The sequence below is a fragment of the Hippichthys cyanospilos genome, chromosome 9 (genome assembly GCF_059441005.1).
Source record: "Hippichthys cyanospilos isolate Australia breed blue-spotted pipefish chromosome 9, RoL_Hcya_1.0, whole genome shotgun sequence".
Taxonomy (NCBI): domain Eukaryota; kingdom Metazoa; phylum Chordata; class Actinopteri; order Syngnathiformes; family Syngnathidae; genus Hippichthys; species Hippichthys cyanospilos.
In genome coordinates, this window is record NC_142377.1 from 11667864 (window position 1) to 11691135 (window position 23272).

Below are 23272 nucleotides of genomic sequence, written 5' to 3' on the forward strand. Positions count from 1 at the left end.
GCTTTTCCGTGATAAGATCTTCAAAATAAAACAGAACGAGGTCACGGAACTGGATAATTTAAAAAGATTCTATTTAGTGTGATATTGCAAATTTGGAATTAGTCTCATCAGTTTTAAATGTAAAATATGGAAATTAAACAAAATTATAATTTGAAAAATACCCCAAAATTATTTTATGCTGTAAATCAAAACAACAAATGGGAAGTATCGTTCTAACCCGGACACAACTGGTGTGTGTATTTAAGGTAAGAAATCGATAGAGGGCGGCAGAATATAATTCCTCCCGACCCTTACAAAACCATTAAAATAGCGTATTCTATGATTAAAGCGAATACAATCTAAATTAATCATTTCGTTTAGCACTTTCCATGCAAAAAATCAACGTGTCGATTAAGGTGAACGCAGGCGCCCTTCAGATTTCTCAGAATGCAACTTTTGAGCTATCATGGTGTTCAAGATCTTATTTTACATTGTGCATACTCTAAATATTTCATGTTTGCTCTGTAATATTATTGTTTTCCCTAAATTTGCTTCTGCTCAAAGTCATCGTCATCGTCATCCTCTCCAAATGTTTAGTGTGAAATCTGAGAGACAAGTGGGTGTATGTTGTTATGAAGGAATAAAATGTTGTACACAACAGATGGCTGGTGCTCCATGTACTCATACCTAATAATTTAATGAAAATAGTTTTAGAATCAACATATTCACTATTCTTAAAAGGTATTCACTTGGGAAAAATATACAAAGACCTATTATTTGATTGCTTATTGCATGTGGTAACACAAAAAGGTATTCTTTCAAGTGATTGCACGCTCAAGAAGAAAAGTCCATACCAGTGATGTTTATTTGGCCACTTCTGGAGTGTCTACACAAGAGCCACTTCCATGAGAGCAGTTGAGTGATGACACTGTAAATCAGAGTCAAGGTAGTGTCACAGACGACAACAGTGGCTGTCAGCTTTTTGTGGATGGTTGTCTTGCACTCAGAACAGTCCTTACAAAAGATGTGACTCAGCGCCCACTTGCATTTTAGCACAGTTTATTGGATCCAGTGCTATTTTCCACTCAGCTGTGTCGCCATATTGCATCAACATCTGAAGGGCTGTTCACAATACAAACAGTCATACATTCCTGAACAAATTTTGACAACTGACAAAATCACCATTGGCGTATGACAGGATTGCTTAAAAATGTTGAATGGAACAGTGATGTGATTGTTAACGTAAACCCATAATGGCCAAGGGAAATGGGACAATTAAGAAGCAGCAACAAAGGCAGAGAATGTCATAGAAGTACATAGAAGTACCATTGTTGACAAAAATCTATTTTACGTGGCACTCCAGCTATGGTATTTTGATTGTGATTGTTTATATATGTATGTGTGTGTCTTTATGATAATGTTGTATACATAAATGTACATATATCTCACGTATGTGCATTACATTCCCAGTTACACAGAGATGCTTTTGTAAGACATACCTAACACAATATTGAGTGTAAAACAGTATCCCATGTCGGTATTTGTTTCACTTTCACATAGTGGGATGAGGGCAGTTCCCACACTCATTCTTTAGAAAACGAAAAATTCTCACAAAGGATCTTTGTGCTACAAAAGTAAAGTCGCAGATACCCAGTTTTCCCTCCTGAGATGAAAAAAAGAAAAGGGTGAGTAACAGAAGGCTTGTGGGAGGAATGAGTGTTCTCCGCTGACTTCTCCGATGTAAATGCAAACTTACAAGCCACACTCTTGTCTGTTTTTGTGGCTTGACAAGTGTCCGCTGTCTCTAAATAATCGAATTGCCTGGAACACACAGGTGATGCATGAAGCCCGAAAACATTGATGATGGACATTTGTGGTTGCTTTGTCAGTCGGCACTGTTTCAGTAATTGATACTCAACTTGGTTGGTTCTGGAATATAAACAAAAAATTGCTGGCAACCCTCTTGGGTCATTCTCATGCTAGTCATCTATTACATGAGCATATGCCAGGTATGCTTTTTGGTAGTGAATCAGATGTTAGCATTGCTATGTGGGTGAATCCACCTGTTGAAGCTCAAATGATATATTTTTTAATAAATTATTCCTTCCTGTTTTCTAATGTGCTTTTTCACACATGTAAACAAAGAGAAGATCATTTAAGTCCATTTAACTTGGCAGACTTCACCGTATTTCAGTGATCCTCAAATGTGTCATGTTAAGTACTACCTCAAATGGAACTCTGACCATAATGACCAACATTAAAACATAGCAGTGTAGTGTTCATTGAAAAATAATCAAACAAATTGAATGTATTGTGTGTCACTGTAAGCAAATATAACATTGTACAGTGTGAAAATTAATAGCACACTTACATATAGTACAAAAAAACTATTATAGCTATAATTAAATAATGATTGAATGTGTACATGTAAGAAAAAAATACATTTTATTGCACACAAAAGTTAAACAAAAACTGTTCCTGAATAGATACCTCAGTAAAGATTACATACAAATGCATTTAACATAAAAAGTTAAAAACAACAAACGTAAATTGACAGTAATTCTTTGAAACACCTCTAGAGGAGCTTATACACTACCTGTGTAGCTTCTCGAACACTGCCTTGGTTTTCTATCATTTAACATACAAAAAAGAAACAGTTTGAAAGTGCATATTCTTATTTTATGTATTTTTTCCTCTTGACATCCATACACTATCGAGGAAAACAAATCAAAACGTATTCGCTGTTCACTGACTCTTGCCCAAGAAATAATTTGGAGTCGTAATATTCTTAAAAAATATGATAATATATTAACCACCAGTCAGTCTATCCAACCTGGAAGAATTCTTCAAAAACGTTGAAATTACGAGGTGTGAATACGAGGTGTATTTCATGCACATTTAAAATGACAGACGTGGGTATATGTCTACAGGTAAACCGCTATATCAATTCTGACGTGACGTGTACGTGCAGGCGCGTGCTCGTGAAAGACTCGACCATCTCTCTCTCTCTCTCTCTCTCTCTCTTTCTCTCTCTCTCTCTCTCTCTCTCTCTCTCTCTCTCTCTCTCTCTCTCTCTCTCTCTCTCCATTGCCTGCAGCTCAATTAGTCAGACTGCCAAGCAGCGTCTGATTGTTGTGGGTTTCAGTCACACGCAGGTAACACGGAGCTGACTCCTCACCGTTTCTCCACCATGTCCACTTTGGAGCTCCTTTGTGGCTTTTGTTTCTCCCGCTAACTCCTCTCCCCACCTCCCGGTCGCTGGATTAAATTAAATGAAAAAAAGAGAAAGCAATGCAACATCGGACCCGAGTACTCTCCTCCCACTGATCGCAACGATCGTCGCCAAGTGCAAATAGCTTTTGTTCCAGCGAGGAAACGTCGGAAGGCTTTGCAGCTTCTGCAAGAAACGCGGATCCTCCGGCACGGAGCCACCGGAGAGCCTGACTTGCAGGATCTCAACCATCCAAGCAGGAGAACCATGTCCTCCTCTAGGTTCAAGAAGGATAAGGAGATCATTGCGGACTACGAAACCCAAGTGAAAGGTGAGCGTGTTTGCGCACGTCACGTTCATTCACGTTGACGAAAACGCACCCATGCACTTAGTGGCTTCCACTTTTTAAACGATTCTCATGACTTTAACGTGAAAGCATCCCCACCTAGTATAAGCATCGTAAAACAGTGACAATACCACCAGAGCCCCAAATCTAAAAATGCGTTCCCCTCATGTGCAATGCCATGTTCTCGTGCATTCATCCACAGGCAGTTGGATTTTTGCGGTGGATGATGACAATGTGGTTAGGATCCTGCCTCTGCACGCTCGTGTTGCCGGGTAAAATAATCCCTTGTGTTGAAATGAGTGCAGGGTGGCTGCATGGCTGCACCTTCTTCACCACATCTTGGGGCCTTTGGCTTCCAGCACTGATTCAGGGCATGTTGATTAAATGACTGTTAATGGTGTGTGAAATGTGACTCATTGGGTTTTATTTCATTAGAGGTGGAGATGGTTTTGGCTGGGCCAAGTTGAGGAATAACCTTGATGATCACGTTTTGACTTGTTTAGCCGTAATCGACCAAGCGGGCTGTTAGCCCACACTGATAAAATTCACTGTTATATCCTTGAGCATTTTTTTGTTAATGAGTCCACTTAGAATCATAATTGGGGTGCGTCTGACTAATTTTAAGGGCATACCTTGTGATTGTGTCTTATATACCAACAAATCAGGTGCAAAATCGTGATCAAACTATTTTTTGGTTTTGTTTTATGTTGCATTGCCACGTGGGAACTATTTTAGACACCTGCAATCGATTTGATAGCGCTTAATCTTTATAGACCAATTAGAGGTCTGAACAATAATGGTGGTTGCATGGGCAGCTTGGAACGGATGGGAATTTTTCATCTGTGCTACTAGAAAGCCGCAAATGATTGCAGGCCTAGATGTTTGACAAAAAGGCCATTTTGGTTAAGGATCACATGTATCAGTTTTTTTTCTTTTTAATGCAAAGCAAAGTACAAAAGAGTATTCATTCACTGACATTCACTGCACTTGACAACTATATATGACAACTATATACCATACATGTCGGAATATAAGCCACAACCTTTTTCTCATGCGTTCAACTTTGCGGTTTATAGTCATTAACTCAGTTTTTTTTTAATTTTTTTTTTTAACCAACCATTGGGGGAATCTCCTGGCAAACAAAGGGAGACAGAAAAAGACACAATAAAAGAACTGTGTTGCTTTGAGTTTGAACTGTTTTACTTGCCACCAGAGAGCACACTCACCTAGTAAACCAACCAGGCATGTTATTGTTGTGTTGGTGTGGTATTTTAAATTTGAGTGTGTCTGCGTTTTGTTGGTGCTGCTCTTATTTCTAAACATGTGGGCATGTTCAGTCTGGGTTGAAGTCATGATGTTGCTGTAACCAGGCAGTTAGGAAAAATAAATAAATAAAAACAAAGAGTCAAAAGAAATGCCCATGTACCATCTTTCTGCATGAACATTTCATGTTACAACCTGCAGCTTATCGTATGGTGTGGTCTATATATGACAAAAAAGACCCCAAAAAATCAGCTAAATTTTTGTTGGTGCAGTTTACAATCCTGTGCATTCTATCATAATACAGTAAATCAAAAATCCATTTTGACTGGGCTGGCAGTGAAGGAATTAAACATTGACAACATCCATGTCTTTGGAGAACACACATTTAGTCCCTTTTTATGTGCTTCAAATGTTTCTTGTCGGGGTGATAAAAGTTGTTAAATGTTCACTCCCGAAATGAAACAAATAATTGCTTAAAGTATTTCACTGTACGTGGTGAACTAACATACAGTTATATAGTATGTATACATGCAAGTGCGTATACAAGTACATAACATGCAAATTTCACTTTTTGAAACAAATTATTTAAAAAATGGACTTTCCCATCTGATCTTGCCATTCTCCCAAATGAGTTTGAGGTACTTAACGTACTTCCAAACCAAACTTTTTTCGAGACTTTCTGGACCCTTCACCCTGACATTCGACATTGCTGTGAGGTTTATGTATTTGAAGTTTTCTTTGTACCAGTTGAAATCGTCAGGAAACACTTCTCTGTGAACAATACCATATATTAGATCAAACACATCGGTATGAAATGTAAGGTACAGAATTTCCAAGCTCATATTCCACCGTACTTTTTGGCTTCTTGGATTGCCAAACTATTCCCATAGTGGAGTAATCAATGGATTTTTGTAATCTCCACCCTTACCGGTGTAGGGGTCTGAAAATGATCTGGCATGGGTCAGTTATTTTGAAAGAAAATTGTAGGGTGAACTGGACTATTTTACGACTCTATCGAGCGCCATTGTGAAGCTACTGATCCTGAGCCAGCTTTTCCCCAAGTGGTGCTTAGGTTCAATTTCTAGGCGCTGGTCCCATGACTAAAACCCAATGCTTTCATTTATGTTACACCTCAGGGGCTTTTGCTCATTATCCCTCAGGTCCAGATTTAGCATTTCAAAGTGTGAGAGCTTGGATATTTTCTTTGAGGTCGCTACACCATGTCAATGTCCATCTTATTTTCCTCTTGACTGCTTTACTCGAGGCCTGTTGTGATCATTCTAGCATCAATTATTCAGCTCGGATGCCACGGCGCCGTGGACGTAACGCTTTTGTTTTAGTGCCAGGCCCCGTCTAGCCCAGTTTGCATTAGCCAGGGTCCTTGAATGGCACGATCAAGAGGGATGCTAATTTATGGATAATTTGTCATTCACCGCTCACGCATTGCATAGACTACAGAGGGCTCTCCGCCTCCTCAACAACAATGGCCACGTCTGAGATGAACCAGCCAGTGAGTGAGCGCTAATGAAATTCACATTGGAAATTGCACCTGTCATATTGTGACTTATGGCTTAATGGTTCATGCGGACATGGCAGAAGGGACCCTTGTCATCAGAGTGTCATTGATTGGGTCGTTCCAAGATCACAAGGTTGCTTTATTATGTATGAGGCCTAATAAGTGAGCGACATGAACAAAAAATCTGTAGTGTAATAGCAAAGCAGAATGTGGCAAACACAAAGGGTGAACACTATGACGTGAGCTTCATATAATTCATGCATTTCCATCTCAATAGCAAAGCAGGTTTAACGTGATGGCTTGAAATGACGTGCGCTTGTAACACCGCGAAGATCTGCCGGGTTTTTTTTTGTAAGATTTTAGTGGCTTGATCTTGAGCATCACTCACTTTCTCTAACTTACAGCTGACAATACAAGGCCTGCGAACGCTTGTTTAAATTTTTCACAACCAGCCATAAAATTAATAAGATTTGCAGCGTAATTCTGAATAATGATGGAGGGTTATTTGGGTGAATAGAACAAAATACGTACAAAAAATCCTGGGTTGTTTATGTAACCCAGTCGCTGCTTTGGATTTTGAGCAAACTTTTTTTTTTTTTTTACTAGTATTGGCTAAAGAGAACTGTCAGATGTCAATACAGATACTATATCAGTTGACAAAATGATACAAATTGATAGGAATGGGATGAGATTTCGTGGAATGAGATCTCATGAGATTAGAACCTAACTAAATTCCTCAACCATGCAATAACATGACACCTATCTTTTTTAGCTGTTTTTTGGCTTGTTAATGGTTACTCCTTTGCGAGTACCTTTAGAATGCTTTTATTTTGAAGTTGTTTCCGGAAGCCTGTCGCCGCGTAACCGTTAGATTTGATTCGTTAGATCCTTCAGAATGCTTTTATTTTGAAGTGTTACCGGAACCCTACATACACAAGCGGATGCTCTGCTTGTTAATGCTCTGCATGCTGGTAAGATATGCTTGTCACCTTTTTGAACATGTTTGTGTATCTACTGAGTGTAGACACTAGGATCGAGGAATAAATTCCTGTCAGAGTGAATAGTAACATCCTGTTGGGTCCTGGGTCAGCAGATTTATCCCTTCTACTGGCCATTTTTCTCGTATCCACCTCTAAAGTGGATCGCTCATTTGTTTGATTAGATTGGAGTGGAATTTGGCTCTAGGAGGTTTCCTGGAACACTATACCTCTGGGACTTGTGTCTGTTTTCTTTTATTCATTCCTTTTTAAAAGCTTTTATAATCAATTTCAAAACTACATTATGCTGCAAGTTATTTTGCATGTTTTCAGTTTCTGATCTGGAAATACATGCACACACACACATACACACCTTTTCTGACAATGAAACATGTTTTGACACTTCAAAGTGTGAACCGCTTCATCTTCACAGAAGGCAGAGAAAATCAGTTGGTGTCACTTTTAGGAATCCTTAACTCCTCAAAGCCGCCTCCCCAACTTCAGTTTGCAGTTCATGGGCAACATTGTGGCCCTTATTTTGCTGGAAATTGATTTTGCACTTGTAATAATACTGAGCACTCTAGTCATATGAAAAGTGAAAATTTAGTGGCTTTTCAAAACTATTTAGCAAGCATCCAAAGGTGGTACGGCTCAGCGTTAGATAGCTTGTCTCGTGTATTCTTGAGCAAGATACTGAAGCCCCAGTTGAGCGGACCAGCTTGTTTTTTCTGCGGTCAGCAAAAGTCTAGGGCTGCACACAGAGTTGGATAGTCTACTTGGCAATTAAACTGACAACACTAAAGGCCATGTCAGTACATGATACTGTAATATCCTTACTGTTTGTCATACTGGGGACAATGTTGCAGGAACTCTGTGTAATTATGTGCTCTTTAAAGCAGTGTTTCCATGTCAAGGCGTTCTGCCATCACACTGACGCTGCATTTTTCTATAAGACCCACCACACGGATGAAGTGTACAGAAAAGCACTATACAGCAAAACTCCCCTACAACAAAACCTGCACGTGCAAAATACGTCTTTGTATAAAATACGTCTTTGTATAAAAGTGTGAAAAAAATCCATGCACTGAAGCCTTACCCTCTTTCTTACATCTCCATACAATGAAAAAGACCCCTGTTGCATATATATATATATATATATATATATATATATATATATATATATATATATATATATATATATATATATATATATATATATACACACACACACCCAATGCGCGATATTTGGTTGCGTTTCAGTCTGTGGCAGGCCTGAAATGGAGCCAGCTGCAACTATTTAAGTGGTTATTTGTCCCACACATAAACAGCCTTTTTGTGGATGGCAGAGATGAGCTTTTTCACACAGTCTCAATCATTTTTGGGGTTTGTATGCAGGCATTCATGAAGTTAAAAAAAAAGTCAATTTATACAGAAGTGGTTTCAATCGCGTTTGTTTTGTTGGGGTACCAGTTGGTGAATGTTCACACTTTCACATCAACATTATCAGTTGTTTATGCTGAACTAATTCATGGAACACTGTGTCGAAGCATTTTATTCTTCTAACAGTATGACTGTTGTGGCACCAGACTTTTATCTTAATAAAGTAGTCAAACTAATATGTGCAACGGTAACATTGTTTTTAGTTTTCCAGACAAACAACTAGTCAACAACTGATTATGCACAAGAAATCAATTTTTGTAACCCAGTCACACGGAAGGGTTTTTAATAAGTCATTAAGTATGAATTACTTAAGTACGAAGGGTACGGTCATATGAAAGGGTATGATATGTTTTAGAACAATCTTACATAGATATTATTGACAAGAGAAAACTTCTATTCAGCCATATCTAATTATTCAACACATCAAGCAATTCATTCGATTATTATTGGTATACATTTGGTACTCGTTTCTGCCACTGGCCAAAGAAGAACTTCGCTGAAACATGCTAGTAAAGAGTCAATGTGTTTTATCAACCACAAACCACCAGAGAGGAAAAATTGTTATAGATAGTAATGGTAATAGAGTTTGTTGTTGAAATTTAACGCAAAAAAGATTACTAAAGAAGTATTGAAGTGGTCATCGATTACACATGAAACAGGGACACAGTACAGGAATAACACTTCAATGACTTTGAAAGTCTTTGTAATTAGTGAAATTCAGTCAATTCAGTCAAGTTTGGGACCTGCAAGAATGACATTATTATGAAGTGGGAGCTTCTACCTAAATGCTCCAAGGATAATTCAATCAGTGCAGCTATTAGCAGCTCACAAAAATATTACTCAGCCACAGCTCAGGGTGGAAATAGAACCATGGATGCTGGCAGACTTATTCAAATGGAGCCTTAAACAATTAAGGTTTATTGTATTCCTGGTAGACGATGAACAAACCTTCTAATTATTTCAATGCTTTAAGTGGGGGGAAAAAAGCTGGTACTCAACTGTTGCTAGGTAAATTAGGCAGTCGATAACAGAAGATCGTTGAGTTAATTAAATAATGTTAATCAGTTGATTATAGATCATATGTAATAAATGAATCAATTATTTCTGTCCGAATTGGAAATGTCTGAATGCATTTGAATGCACCTCATGTCTTGTGCGCATTGTGAGATGTCTGAAGTTGTCCATAATAATAGTCTTAGTATGTTGAAAAAAAAAAACCCCACACATTTTTAAAGTGTAATAAATGAATACTTGCCTCAGCTTCTGATTGTGTATCCACAGTCAAAACGCAGCACACACCCTGAAGGTTTGACACGGGGCACGTCAGTACAAGTCTTCAAAAACGAATTCCATCAACTTGCCTTTAACTCTTCGGGGTGTGCTTGTGTTTTCTTTTTTTTTTTTTCTCTCATTCACTTCTGCCAAGAGTCGGAAACATGGCTGTTCACCAAAGGGAACGCTTAGATTCAATCATTTACAACTAAATTGTAACTAGTCAGGTTGCATTTGTTCTTGAATGGGATATTTTATGGAGAATTGATCAAGCCGTAACAAATGAAGTGCCAGGCGTCCTATGAATCTTTTATTGAAGACAGTAAATGCCAGGCCACATCGAAAAATATGCGTTACAATTGCAGTAAAAAACGGATATTGGAGTTTATTTTTAAGGTTTAGTCAACAAGAGAAGCAGCTCTATACAGTTGGTGATGGTTACTGAAAATAAGTACTAACCTCCTAATTACTGTAGTTAATTAAGCTGTTAAGTCCTGTAATTGGTTGCTTCAGATTTTATGCACAGCCTATTAAAATAACTGGATGTTTTTGCATGTAAACTTGCTCTGTGAAGGCTTTACCAAATTCAAATTTAGTTGTTAAAATTCAGAGGCTGTTAATTTGGTTTTCAGGGAGAGGTGGTTAATTTTTTGTATCTGCTGCTGTTTTCTTTTTTTGCTTCATTGGCGTCATTTACACATTTCTACTCGCTTCACACACTTCTACGCACACCAGACTTTTTATCCGACATCTTCTCATAAGACACACTCCATCTCTTTGCCAATAAGATGCTCCCGAGGGGACTGGTGCACACCCACGTTGCCATGGAGACGTGTTTGCCTGGCCCTACAGCGCTGCATCCCGGATACAGCGGTGACGGCCGGCTTCGGGGCGCGTTCCGGGTTGTGGCTTACGCTCGGGCTTCCCTGAAGCGTCGAGCTCATATAACGTGCTAACGCGCTGACATTTCCGATGATAAAAGCGTGAGAGAGAAAATCAATGAGAGACAACTAGAGTAGAACACTGAAGCGGATTCTTCTGTTTTTTACACACAAAGTTGAGCAAATACAAGCTGAATTGCTCAGTGTTAATAGCAGCAATACTGCAAGGTAGTTTTGAATCCAATCGGTTGATCAAGCATTAGCTAATGAGGAATGAGCAATGGCCACAGACTGGCTGACGGAGCGCTCACCTCATGTCGCTCATTGATTTGCTCTCGGCTTGTCTTATCTTTGAGAGCACGTGCTGCAGCCCTCCCAGCTAATGATGAGAGCAGGCGAGATGGAGTGACATCAATGTGCACGCCTTTGTGAATCCAATATTGCCTTTATCATCCGGGGATTAAAAACAGAGCAGAGAAGTAGAGGATTAGCTCAAAGACTCAAATTGTCAGACTGGTAAGAGAATTAAAGGTCTGAATAAAGGTTGCTCTTGCATGTGTGTCTTACTTTTCATGTGAATTTTGCTCTGCAGTGGAAAGCTCAGATACTGCACAGCTGAGTTGGGGATTAAATTTTTGAATTTGGCTTAGAGTTGCATGGCTCTGTGTATGTGTTTTTATACTATGCACATTTAAGTCCTATCTCAAAATAATGTAATAGGTTTTCATACATATGTGGTGGAACCTCTTCGGTTCGATTTTTCTTCTCATGAAATAATAAACTGAAGTAGTTCTAGTTCAATTTGTCATATTCATAAAATCTACTCAAGCTACTAAAAATACAATATACATTCTGTTTTACAGCAATACCTAATTATATTTACAATTCCATACTCACCTGTTTATAAAATACCATACAAACCATTGGACGCACAGTATTTTTCAATGAAATTGGCCTATTTTAGATGCTTCAGGTTATAAGGCGCATTATTTTTGTGCGACATTGTATATTGTAGTGTTTTTTGCATGGAGTCTGCCTCAATTATATGGCCTTTGTTACGATCACAGAAGAAAATGGGATCCTCTGACAGATGCAAAAATAAATAAATAAATACAATTCTACATTGCTAATCAGTTGACTGGAGGTTGTTTGGGTAATGCTAAATGCTATTTCAGTTACAGCTCAAACAGTTGAAAACAAATCACTGAACTCACCAATACTCGATCCTTTTTACTGGGTCCTGTCTAGCTATTGAAACCTTACTATTTCCCATATTATAAATTCTGTATCGCGCCAGAGAAACTCAGCTTGTGCTGACTCGTGAGTGGGGCTATATTTCCCTCAACTCTTGCAGTAGTTCTAGCACCAATATGACCAAAAGATTCCCAATACTAGGGAATAGACGTGGAAGAAAATGATAATATGGACTTAACGGAAAGTAGAGCTGGGAAATCAGCAATGAGTAGCTGACGGTGAGCGTTTCCGCCTTCAGACTGAGCACCGACTGATTCAGGTTTTACGTCTGTGTATTCGAGTCAGTCTCAAGCTGTATATTTTTACATGGCGTCACATCATAAGCATTTTCCTCACTTGGTAAGGGCTTGCTTTCTTTTATGTGTACAGTGGAGTTCCTTGCCATACCGCTTTAAGGAATGCAAATGTTTTCTCTCAGAATTGTTATTATGCACAGTGTATTTGCTATAAGACCAATTCAATTCATACCAGTTTATTTAACTCTAAAATTGGCTCATCAGTGATTACAATAAGAGTCTATTTATTTGCCTGCACAGATTAATTGGAGTGCAATACTTCTGTTTTATTTTTCTGTGTGTGAGCATTGTTGAATTATGATGCATCAAAGCTCTTTATTGTGATGCTGTTCTTGACATTTGATAGTATCTTATTGTCACTTGCTTCGCAATGAACAGCAGTTACGTCTTTCCCACTAAACTGCCTTCTCTGTTTTTATGATGATAACCGGATCAGTCGAGCGTTTTATCATTTCTTCTGACATCCGAAGGAGAAAAGCAAAACAGTATAAACACAAAGCCATCCTGTGGCGCTATAATGCACTTGGCCAAAAAGCCATCAAGCTGTGATACAGCTGTCAATACAGAACTGTCGTCCTTGAGGGTCAAAGGTCAGGGAGTTGATACATCCTGCCTTTGTTTCCAGAGGTCTTCCTGTTCTGTGAGGAGACCAGTGTCCACTGTTGTCTCATTTCCTGCCTTGAAAAACTGTCAAGGAAACAATGTTGGGGAGCAGGTGTTCAACAGAAGAGGCAGGTCACTTTCAATGATGATATACTACTGCCTTAAGAGCTGGAAGTTAGTCACTGGCATTAATATACTCTACTACCCGCTCTTATAATATTACGTGAATGATGAGCTTTTAGTTATTGATAGTTCAGAGCTGCAGTAATAAACACACAGAAGTAAACTGATGAGACATGGCCAAGGCACTTGTAAATTGTTACAGATACGATGCATGTATGCTCATCAATTTAGTTTTCCTCCCAAACATGTCGTTGGAATATTGAGGAACAAAACCCACGTAAGCGCGGGAAGAAAATGCAATCTCCTAACGGAAAGGCCAGAACTGAAATTTGAACCCTGAATCTGAGCTGTTAGGCAAACATGCTTATCTTTTTCTTTAGCTTTGTGTGGCTTTTTTGATCTCGAAAAAGAACCAGCCAAAATATAGGGTTTACTCAGGAACTGTAGTGAAGTGAGCTAAATGTTGCCAGGTTTGTTGAAGTTAACACCGACTGATCTAATAGAAGCTTTTATAAAAGTTTGCACTAATGCAACTGTTTGGAATGTTAACTTTCTTATGTTCCTGGAATGTCTATGTCAATCATTTCTTACGGGAATAATCGTTGACAACATGACTCTCCTTTAATGAAGTCTATTCAACATCAATTCATGCTCTACTGTATGTTTAGTTGTATCATATGTTGTGACGTCAAGTCTGCCAAATGTTAAACCCTGTGACATTTTCTATAACAGAATAAATGTAAACTATAGTCAAACATTTTTTCCTATATTAACCACAGTCCAGTTCGGCCAACTTTCAACTTCACCAGTGTCATTCTTTCCTCCCCTCCCCCCTTCCCCACCAAACAGATAGCAGATGGCTCCGTCTCTAAACAGAAAACAGCACTGCAGTTCTGCCACAAAATAGGCTGCTTAATCAACAACTTTAAATGTTTGATGTTTTCACAAATTCAATGAGGTTTCTTTTGAAAAAAAAAAAAAAGCTCATATGCTCATTTTGAGTAAACTAACACATTAATTAGGAATTGGCATGTTTGATTTTTCTTTTCCCAAAGAAGCTTTTAGTACATTTCAATAAATGTATCCCTATAGCCTATAGAAATGCAGCTATCAAGTATTTTTGGTATTCTGAATTCCTCCAGAAATTTTGAATTGGATATTGATTATATGGAGGCATTTTAAAATACTGTATCTTATTTTGCTTGATGAAAAACAATTATAAAATGAACAAATAACAAAATTCCACTTAATTAGAATGACAAACTGTTATACATATGTTTTAAACTTCCATTAATGTGTGCTTGGCAGCACACTCCTCTAGAAACATTACATTTTAGACACATCTCTTCCCATAAATTTTTGTCTCAGACAAAATTGTCGAACGAAACAACACATTTGAGTTAAAAAGTGATCAGTAGGAAGGGCCATAATGTCAGACTGTCAGCATCGGATTTTTTTAAAGTGCTGATAGCGAGCGGCTAATTTATGCTAGGCACAGCTATACAGCGTTCTGGTATCAGAACACTGTTGTATCATTTAAATCGAGAGTTGCAGTCGTCAGGATGTTACGCTGTGACATGTTATTGGGAACAACTTCAAAATAAAAGCATAGCAAGCCACTTGTGTCCATATATTATTTTATAAACTAAGAGTTCATTCAGAGCTTGTGTTCGCTCCAACTTTTCGGCATGTTTCACTCTCAGAAAGGGCATTAACAATTTTTGCTGCGATTGGCTTGACTTTTTTTTTCTGACGTGCACTTATAAACAGGTATCAGGGCAGGGGCTGGAAAAAATGCAGCTGGGATTTTTTTTTTTTTTTTTAACAGAGGTACTCAAATTACGCAAACTTGTTTAAGGCCCAATGGCTATAATTTGTTAGTTAATCAACAAATAAAATAAATAAAGAATGCCCAACGCACCCTCCCTCCTCTGGGGAGGCAGATATAAAAGTGCACAGTTTTGGTGTCATCTTCACTCTAACTGCTGACATTCCCTTTCGTCATTATCGTAAACCACACTTTAGGGACAACCAGCAAGCATCCGTCACTTTGTAGAAACCACAACCAATGAAGCCAACCAAGATCTGGGAATCATTCTCACAGTGGCTCAGGATTTTTAACACACATTTTGAGTGGGTGACCTATTTTTCCAACCTCGTGTTGAATGTAGAGCTGCTGGTAGTCCTGTATTCTTTTTTTGTTGTGGTGACTTCACTTCATTCACCCACAATACTGTCACTTTTTTCCTTTCTCCTCACCTGCTGCGATTTGATATTTTTTTTAGTTAAATAAAAGACAAAAGTAGAATAGAGCTCTTATGAGAATTTGAGGCATTCCCGGGAAGCTGCGAAGTTGCATCCCCGTAGTCTCACGCAGGAGTTGCAGACTTTGAAAGCGCTGCAAATCTGTGAAGGGAAAGGGAGGCCCCCTGCATTAAAGAGAGGGCTGGGACGATGGTTAACCGCAGGGGTGAAGCGGGCTGCTCCGAGTTGAACATCACAGGCAGACCGGGGGAAGGCTCTTCTGCACAACATCATAGCTGCACCTCAAATGACAAGCTTCCTCCTAGCTTGCGTTTGTCCACAAGGAGGGCATGGCTGACCAAAATGACACCCTCGGCAGTGTAGAAGCGTCGCCCGTGTCACTCCTGCAGTCAGTCAAAAACTGGTCTTGTTGGCTGACAAAAAGCAATGGACAGCCTTTAATGTGGATAAAATTTCTAACTCTCCCATTAGACGAGTTAGTCATCGAAATGCTAATAAAGGTTGAGTCACCCTGAAAATTTTTCTTTCCATGCTGTATGCAGCCCTCACTAGTCTAAACATGACATTCCGGTTTGTATTGCATTTGTGGAATATGAATTAAGCAGCAAAATGAACCTATTTTAGCCCATCTAAGGGAGTGATTTTGCCACTTGCTGTTTACTGAAAATGGCATCACATGATCACATGACCAAACTCAGAAATTAGGTGAGCCTAGTGTTGTAGACAAGACCACAACAACAGAGGCCAAGACATTACAGACTAGAGCTGATATATCTTTCACTTATCTTTAAAAAAGTAACTCAATCATGGGTCAAAAATGGACAAAAGCTTGGTCAATTTGACCAAACTTTCTGGGTATTTTATCTGAAAACATCTTCAGTAGATTTGTACAAGACAAGCACAAAATGGGTCAAGTTGACCTAAACATTGGATGAGTGCTTTTTTTTTTTTTTTACCCATAACTGGATTTTTAATCCAGGTCTTTTTAGAGTGCCTTGTGTATAGACTAATAGGGTTGAATATGAAATTGAGAAGACACCTTTTGGGCTGATATTCCCTTGAACAAATATCATTTTAAATATAATTGATATCGCTTGAAATGCAAATATTTGAAAGAGACCTTCACCTTGCTCTCTTTATGTGTCCACAAGGTACGCGAACAGCAGCCTGTGGGAATTCCCACATTTTAGATTAAAAACAAACTTTTTTGAGCATATTTATATTCGGTAAGTCATGTATCTTAAAATGTCAGAGCAAAACTGGAAAAGGATTTTTTTCGTACCATTTCATCTCCCACGTGTAGTAATGCTGTACATCACACAGCCAGCGTTAGAATGCGGGCTGCTTTCAGATTTTCTTTTCACTTTAAGTATTATGACATTTTGACAGAAAGTACAGACACGCTTTCCCATTTTTCAGCTCATCGTAGAAAACGCCCTGGGAGCACAAGCAATGATGTACAGCAAATTCTCAGAAGTCTCATTTGGTTCTGCAATGAGAAAAGAATGGTTTGATGTGATAGTAAACCAAGTTAGCCGTTTAGTATTGGAGGTTTTCAGACCACTCCTTTACAGTGAGTTCTCATCTTGCTTCTAGGTGGTAATTTTCTTCAGCAAAATAGACCTTTCTCTTTTTCTGGAACGAGATCAGTGATTGCGGCTGATGACAACCCGACAAAGAGGGGTCGTGTTTCTCTGGTGGGTTCCCACTGGCAGAAGGAGCTGCAGCCTGCTTGGCAGCATCAGGTTCCTCTTGAGGAGAAATTTTACTCCAGCAGCAGAGGAGCACATACGTTTCTCATTACATCCCCTCTCACACATGTTAGATACACATTTTCTTTTATTTTCAATTATGCATGGGAGGATATTTTAGATCCTGTTCTACTGCTTAAATTTAAAGGTGTTGCCTTCTCTATACAATAAATTACATGTGGTATAATGGCCACCCTCTTTAAGTTTGTAATTTGAAATGATTGCATCACCAATCTGCTGCTGCACGATTGCTGGAGTTTAGTTTCCAAGTCTAGTTTTCCAGGTTTAGTTTCTTGCTTCAAGCTGTGGTGAAGTTGGAGTTTTGTGTTTTAAAGACTTTCCTTCTTTTCCATATCCATGTCCTGTCTGCTTCTGGGTCCAAATTTTGCTGCTCATATAGCACAGAGTATCTGAATTATTAGTAGCTGGGCTCTGGGAATTTATACATTCAGTTCACAGAACACAGAATAACCAACTTGAATTCAGAAAGAATAGAATGAGATCTAATGTTTTTGTGTTTTGTTTTTGTTTTTTTGGACAGAAATCCGTAACCAGTTGGTGGAACAGTTCAAATGCTTAGAGCAACAGTCGGAATCACGCATCCAGTTGCTGCAAGACCTGCAGGAGTTTTTCCGTCGCAAGGCAGAGATCGAACTGGAATACTCCCGCAGTTTAGACAAGCTCTCCGAAAGGTTTTCTTCCAAAATCCGCAGCTCCAGGGAACACCAGCAGTTCAAGTAAGTCCATTGTGGCTTTTCACCTTTGTCCTTGGTGGGCCTGTCCTCCTCCAAACTGCTTCACTTATGGCTCTGCCTCGTTTGATTACAGAGCACAAAACAAAATATTAAATCATGTTTATGCGCTTTAGTGGAATATCCATTATAATAACCAACATCTTTAAAAGGTCGACTCGCTGGGGCGTAGAAAGCAGCAGGACACGGCTCATTAACGAAGCTAGCGGTGGACAACACAAACTTGCTGGACTCGCTCCGCTTCAGTGTTTCAGCACTTGACATTACACGGAACAGCTTTTCACTCTATGTTGCATCAAATCACGTTTTCCATCTAAATATGTAATAGATGCCACACATCAGAGGTTGTGAATTGCTTTTGCCTAAGTACTAAAGAGGATTCCAATCAAATCACAGTGTCATTTATTCAAGATAACAGCTCGCCGCTTGCACAAAGAGCACCAATGATGGCATTGTGTCATATGTCTGAATTACGGCTGTCCCTATTGAATCTTTTTAAAATCGATATATCTTAGTGCATATTTCCTCTTAGACACCCAATGAAATTTGCCTATGCAAACCGTTTAGCAATCGTTATTAGCAATACCGCACTAGCGATTTGCGTTTAAGGTCAGCAATCACTAACTACCATTTAGTTCAAACATACATGGCGTATATGTACATCACACATGTAAAAGTGTCCTTAAAGGCACTTTCAGATGATGCCTCAATAATATTCCATGAGTAAACTTGAGAGTGGAGCTGCCTGTTAGCTTCTATGAGGTCATTAACTTCCTGTTACGTTGCTGATTTGTCTTCTTGACTAACAGACTGGTTACATTTTGTTCTTGAATGCCCCCTAGTGGTTAAAATGTAATTGAACATTACTTAATTCTTGTCACACTATTTTTAATTGGACATTATCCCAAACAAATGTCAGTGCCGCAAACATGGTTCCGGTGGAGTAACGTGGTGCATAATTTTAATGGAGACAAGCATTCAAACTGCTTAGTTACAGGTCACATTTTGTCTTCTGCCAATTCCAAAAGACAGATTCAATGTCATTTGGCAAGTAGTCCATTGAAATTGTGTTAAAATGTGAATGAAAAAGCAGTTACAGGTTTCCTTTTGTTCACTTTTTAATGTTTGTTGCATTAAGAGCCTTATGACAGGAACTGTAAATACAGTATGTTATTGTAAGCATTTAGTGCTCTGGTGTCATCCAGCCAGATGAAATGCAAATGAGCATTTGCCCTTGCTGGCAAATCATAACACTTAGTATACCTTCAATCAGATTGCTTTGATGTAATACCTTATCAGGGCCCTATTTCCATGGTGTCTGGGGATTTGCTTTGACATGATATGCTCGGCTATGTGATTTATGTAACACTAATGTAGTCCTCCTATTTATTTTATTGCCCTTTAAGCTGTGCAACAAGATCTCTCTGCATGCACTATTCATTTCTAAGACTATTGGAATTTCTAGGTTCACCAAGTGTAATGCAACTGCATTTAATAACAATGCAAGTGCAAATAAATCTTACAAAAAAAAGGAGTGACTTGTTGCCTTGACTGTCTTGAAAATCCATATGAAAGTCTTGCGAGGAGGCATGGCAACACATTGACACACGACTCACGCAGGGCATGAAATTAAGCTCTGCCGCTCCCAGAATCAAGCACCTCAGGGCACGTTGGTGTGCTCCACTCTGAAATGTGGAGCAGTAAGCCAGCTGAGATCTGGCAGCAGATCGCAACCCGAACCGGCGCTAACCTGTCATTTCAATCCAGCTCTTATCATCCTGGTAGGAAATAAAGCAACACTGCAGCTTGAACTTTGTCATATTGACTAGATTCAAGCGTGAAAACTTCCATCAATGTCAGTATGATGTTTCCTGAGAAACTATTTATTTTCGGTCTGTATTCCATCTGTCATCCTTTGCGTAATCCAACTGTTATGTGACCAAAAAAAAAAAGAATAAATCCTCCTCTGAGGAACATAAATGAATATATATCGACTCTTAATTTACCCATTGTCTTCATCACTCCCTAAAAGACAATGATAGTTTAGGACAGGAAATAAATGAATAAACAAATAAATAAATGAGGCTAAGCGGTCTCCAGCAAAAATAAGAAAAAAAAAGAATCCCATAAAACTTAATCATGTCGACCTTATTGCATACTATCTTATGGGTAGTCTCATTTGAGGAAAAAAAAAAAAGCTTGACGCTCACTTGATTTTTGACGCAGTAATTCAAGGAATGACAGTTGCTTACCCAAGTTAGTTCTCATTCAATCTCTGGTGGCCAAAAGTGTTTTTTTGTTTGTTTTTTGTTTTTTTCAAACGCTGAATGTGTAAAACTGTTAATTTTTCAGATACAGTATGTGCATTCAAAATGTGAATGAATAACCCGCTTTAAAGGACAAGGGGAATATTGTTAGATTCCTTTTGAATATGATAATTTGGCATTCTTGGCACTCCTCATTTGTGAGGTTGGTGTATTAGTGCGTGCATGCGCGAAGCAGGGCAAGGGATTTGACTGGATAATTGTAACCTGCTGCAACAGCTGGATTCATTCTGGCATCTGAAGAATCTCTTCTCAGTTGACACAACTTTGCTGGTGGAACCTGACTGGCTTAACCTTTACGCTCTGCAACGTTAGCTTCGCCACAGAACGATGTGGCATTGGACATGACACAGAAAAAAAAGAGTTCATTCCAAAGAAACATGCTCATATGTCATTGCATTCTGACACCTAATAAATAGTTGTCTTTCAAAATTATGCATTCTTAGTTTTTCTTGTTGCAGGAAAACGCTTTGCAAATATCATATCTTGAGAGTTGAAAAAGTGTGCAACCAAATCCTGTGCAATGTAGCCAACTGAAAATGTTTTAGTACCAGTGCCACTCGGGCAAAGGATAGTGTCGAGCCCCATTATAATAACTAGAAATTCACTACAATTCCCACAGAAATTGCATATGAATGCTGTCACAAAACTGCCAAGTATTTACAGCAGAGTACATTGTGGCTGTCCGGATAGTGATTATGCAGATGGGGAATTATTTTGGTGCCATCTGATTGAACGCTAAGCAATCCTTTGATCTTCCAAGGATGCCACGAGCTGATCATTGCCACATTTGTGGCCTGTGTGTCCATTATCATGCCTTTCATCTGTTGCACCTTAACTGTGATTTGAGCTCACCCTCACAAGCCCATCAAAGAAGTGTGATGCTATTAAATGTTTTATTAGGCAGAAGAAAAATAGACTGTTTTCATCTGATTTCCTCCAGGCCCCATGGTGCACGCATAGACACACACGCATTCAACAGATTGTGTAGAGTGTGTCGGGAAAGAAGTGTCGGTCTGTTGTATGAATGGCAACAGGTGAATTCGCTGACATCTAATGAAAGATCATTTACTATAATTGTTCTGCCTGTGGGGCGGTGCAGTTCGCCGCACAGCTCAGAAGTCCCGTGTTCAATTCCAGCTCGCCCCGGCCTTCATGTCAGAGTTTGCATGTTCTCCTCATGCCCGCATAGGTTTTCTCCAAGCAGTGCGAATTCCTCTCACATTCTAAAAATAACATACGTGGAAGATAGTTATTGGAGTCTCTAACTTGTCCATAGGATGGATGGATGGATGTTCTGCCTGTCACTGTAAGCTGCTGGAATAGACAGATGAAACATGCCTCATTTATATTAAGAAAATCATAAAGGAATTTCATTAATCTCGTGGCACACTTAAGAATCTCTCAACTGTGCTGTGGCAAGCAACTAGGAATCACTGGTCTGTATGGCACACTTACTTTGAGACACAAAAATGAATCCAAAACACTCTTAAGTATAAGTTGAGCCTGAGCCGGCCCTCTGTTGGCAACACCTTACCAGTGCAGAATGCCAGTGTGATTTACAGCTACTGCAGTCAGAGCACACTGACCCAACAAGAACTATTGTGCTCCTCTACTAAATCTCATTTGGCACAGTAAGAAAAAGCACCTCTGAGCGGTTCTTTTAGTAAGACCTTGGTTTGTCTTTAACTATGACCTTTCATGAGTTGATGATGCAGCTCATTAAACCACAATCACTGTTGAGTGTCATAAGAGTAGATTTAGATGGAGGATCACCTGTTTGGTAGTGATCAGGCAGCTGGCAAGAAAAATGTCCTATATCTCACTCTGCCTCTTTTTTTTCTAAAAGGAGAAGATAAATAGATAGATGGATGGATGGAGCTGTCGACGAATCCAAAATCACGTATAATACAGCACTAATTTATTGCTAAATCCTGTGCATTCCGTGTGTAAAAACGGCCACTATAGCATCAAACATCTATAGCTTTAGTCTTCCTTGATTCAGTAATATTGTCAACCTGACTACTGACTACTGAAATGACTACTGTCCTATTCTGTTAAACCAATCCACTATGTCTGGTTTACAGGCACAAGTCAATAGGCCGCCCTTATCCAAATGCAAAGTGCAGCTGGTGGAAGTAAGCATGTCATGCATCAATAGATTAGCTGCTTCACAGTATGTCTCTTTCGCAGTTCTATGCCAAATCTCTGGCCCCTGCCTGCACGCAGCTGCACATTAGCAAACCCTGGCAGTCTTCCTCCACAAGCAAACTGCTGCGTGATGTGCAAATCGGTAGAGGGAAGATGAATGTGCAGCATGTACCATTTTTGCCTTTTGAAACAGTTTGGCTCTTTTTGTCTGGGCTGTTTGGTCGATAAGCAGCAGGCAGACACAGTGTGCGGAGGATTAAGAGAATTCAGCAAACAGCCTTTGGTTTGATAGATATTGTACACACTTCCTTCTGGGAATCCTGGCTGGGACACATCAGAGGATCTGGGTGATTAAAATGATGGCATTCAAGCGTAACGTGTGGTTGTTGTACCTCGGTGCGCACATTATGGTGACATCTTGCATTGGGTTTATCGGTGAATCAAATTACTCTCCCCATTAAACCTCTGCATTGTATATTTTCTTAGAGTGCATGTCAGAGAGGAAAACTTGACAAGAGCATAAAGCAGAATGATGGATCTCCCAGTACATAGGCTTCTACATGTTCATGATATCCTATGTATTTACTCATGATGCCATTTAATAATCACTGCTCTAAAGAACATCAACCCATTTATGGGTCCAATTGGATGAGGAATTGTAAAAAGATAGTCTTTGATGACAGAGTGAAAAAAAAAATAAAATAACATTATCGACCGTTTGAAATATTTCCCGGAATGTGGGTCGTGGCACAAGTCTAATTAGCGGCCTCTTGCAACTGTGAAATGAGGGCAGCGGCATAGGAAAACGACATTTTATATCCTTTTGTTTCAGTGACGCCGACATTTCCTGGTATTCATTTTATTAAAA

General features: G+C 39.1%; 1 protein-coding gene across 2 annotated transcripts in view; it reads left to right on the top strand.

Annotated features, from left to right (window-relative positions):
• The first annotated feature begins 3103 nt into the window (after positions 1 to 3103).
• Positions 3104 to 23272, top strand: part of srgap3 (SLIT-ROBO Rho GTPase activating protein 3) — a 52630-nt gene continuing 32461 nt past the window's right edge. For both annotated transcript variants that reach the window (XM_088423460.1, XM_088423459.1), the window contains exons 1-2: positions 3104 to 3521; positions 17719 to 17914. In XM_088423460.1, coding sequence (XP_088279586.1) covers positions 3458 to 3521; positions 17719 to 17914 — 260 coding nt within the window. In that variant the 5' untranslated portion in view covers positions 3104 to 3457. The remainder of the gene's footprint in view (positions 3522 to 17718; positions 17915 to 23272) is intronic.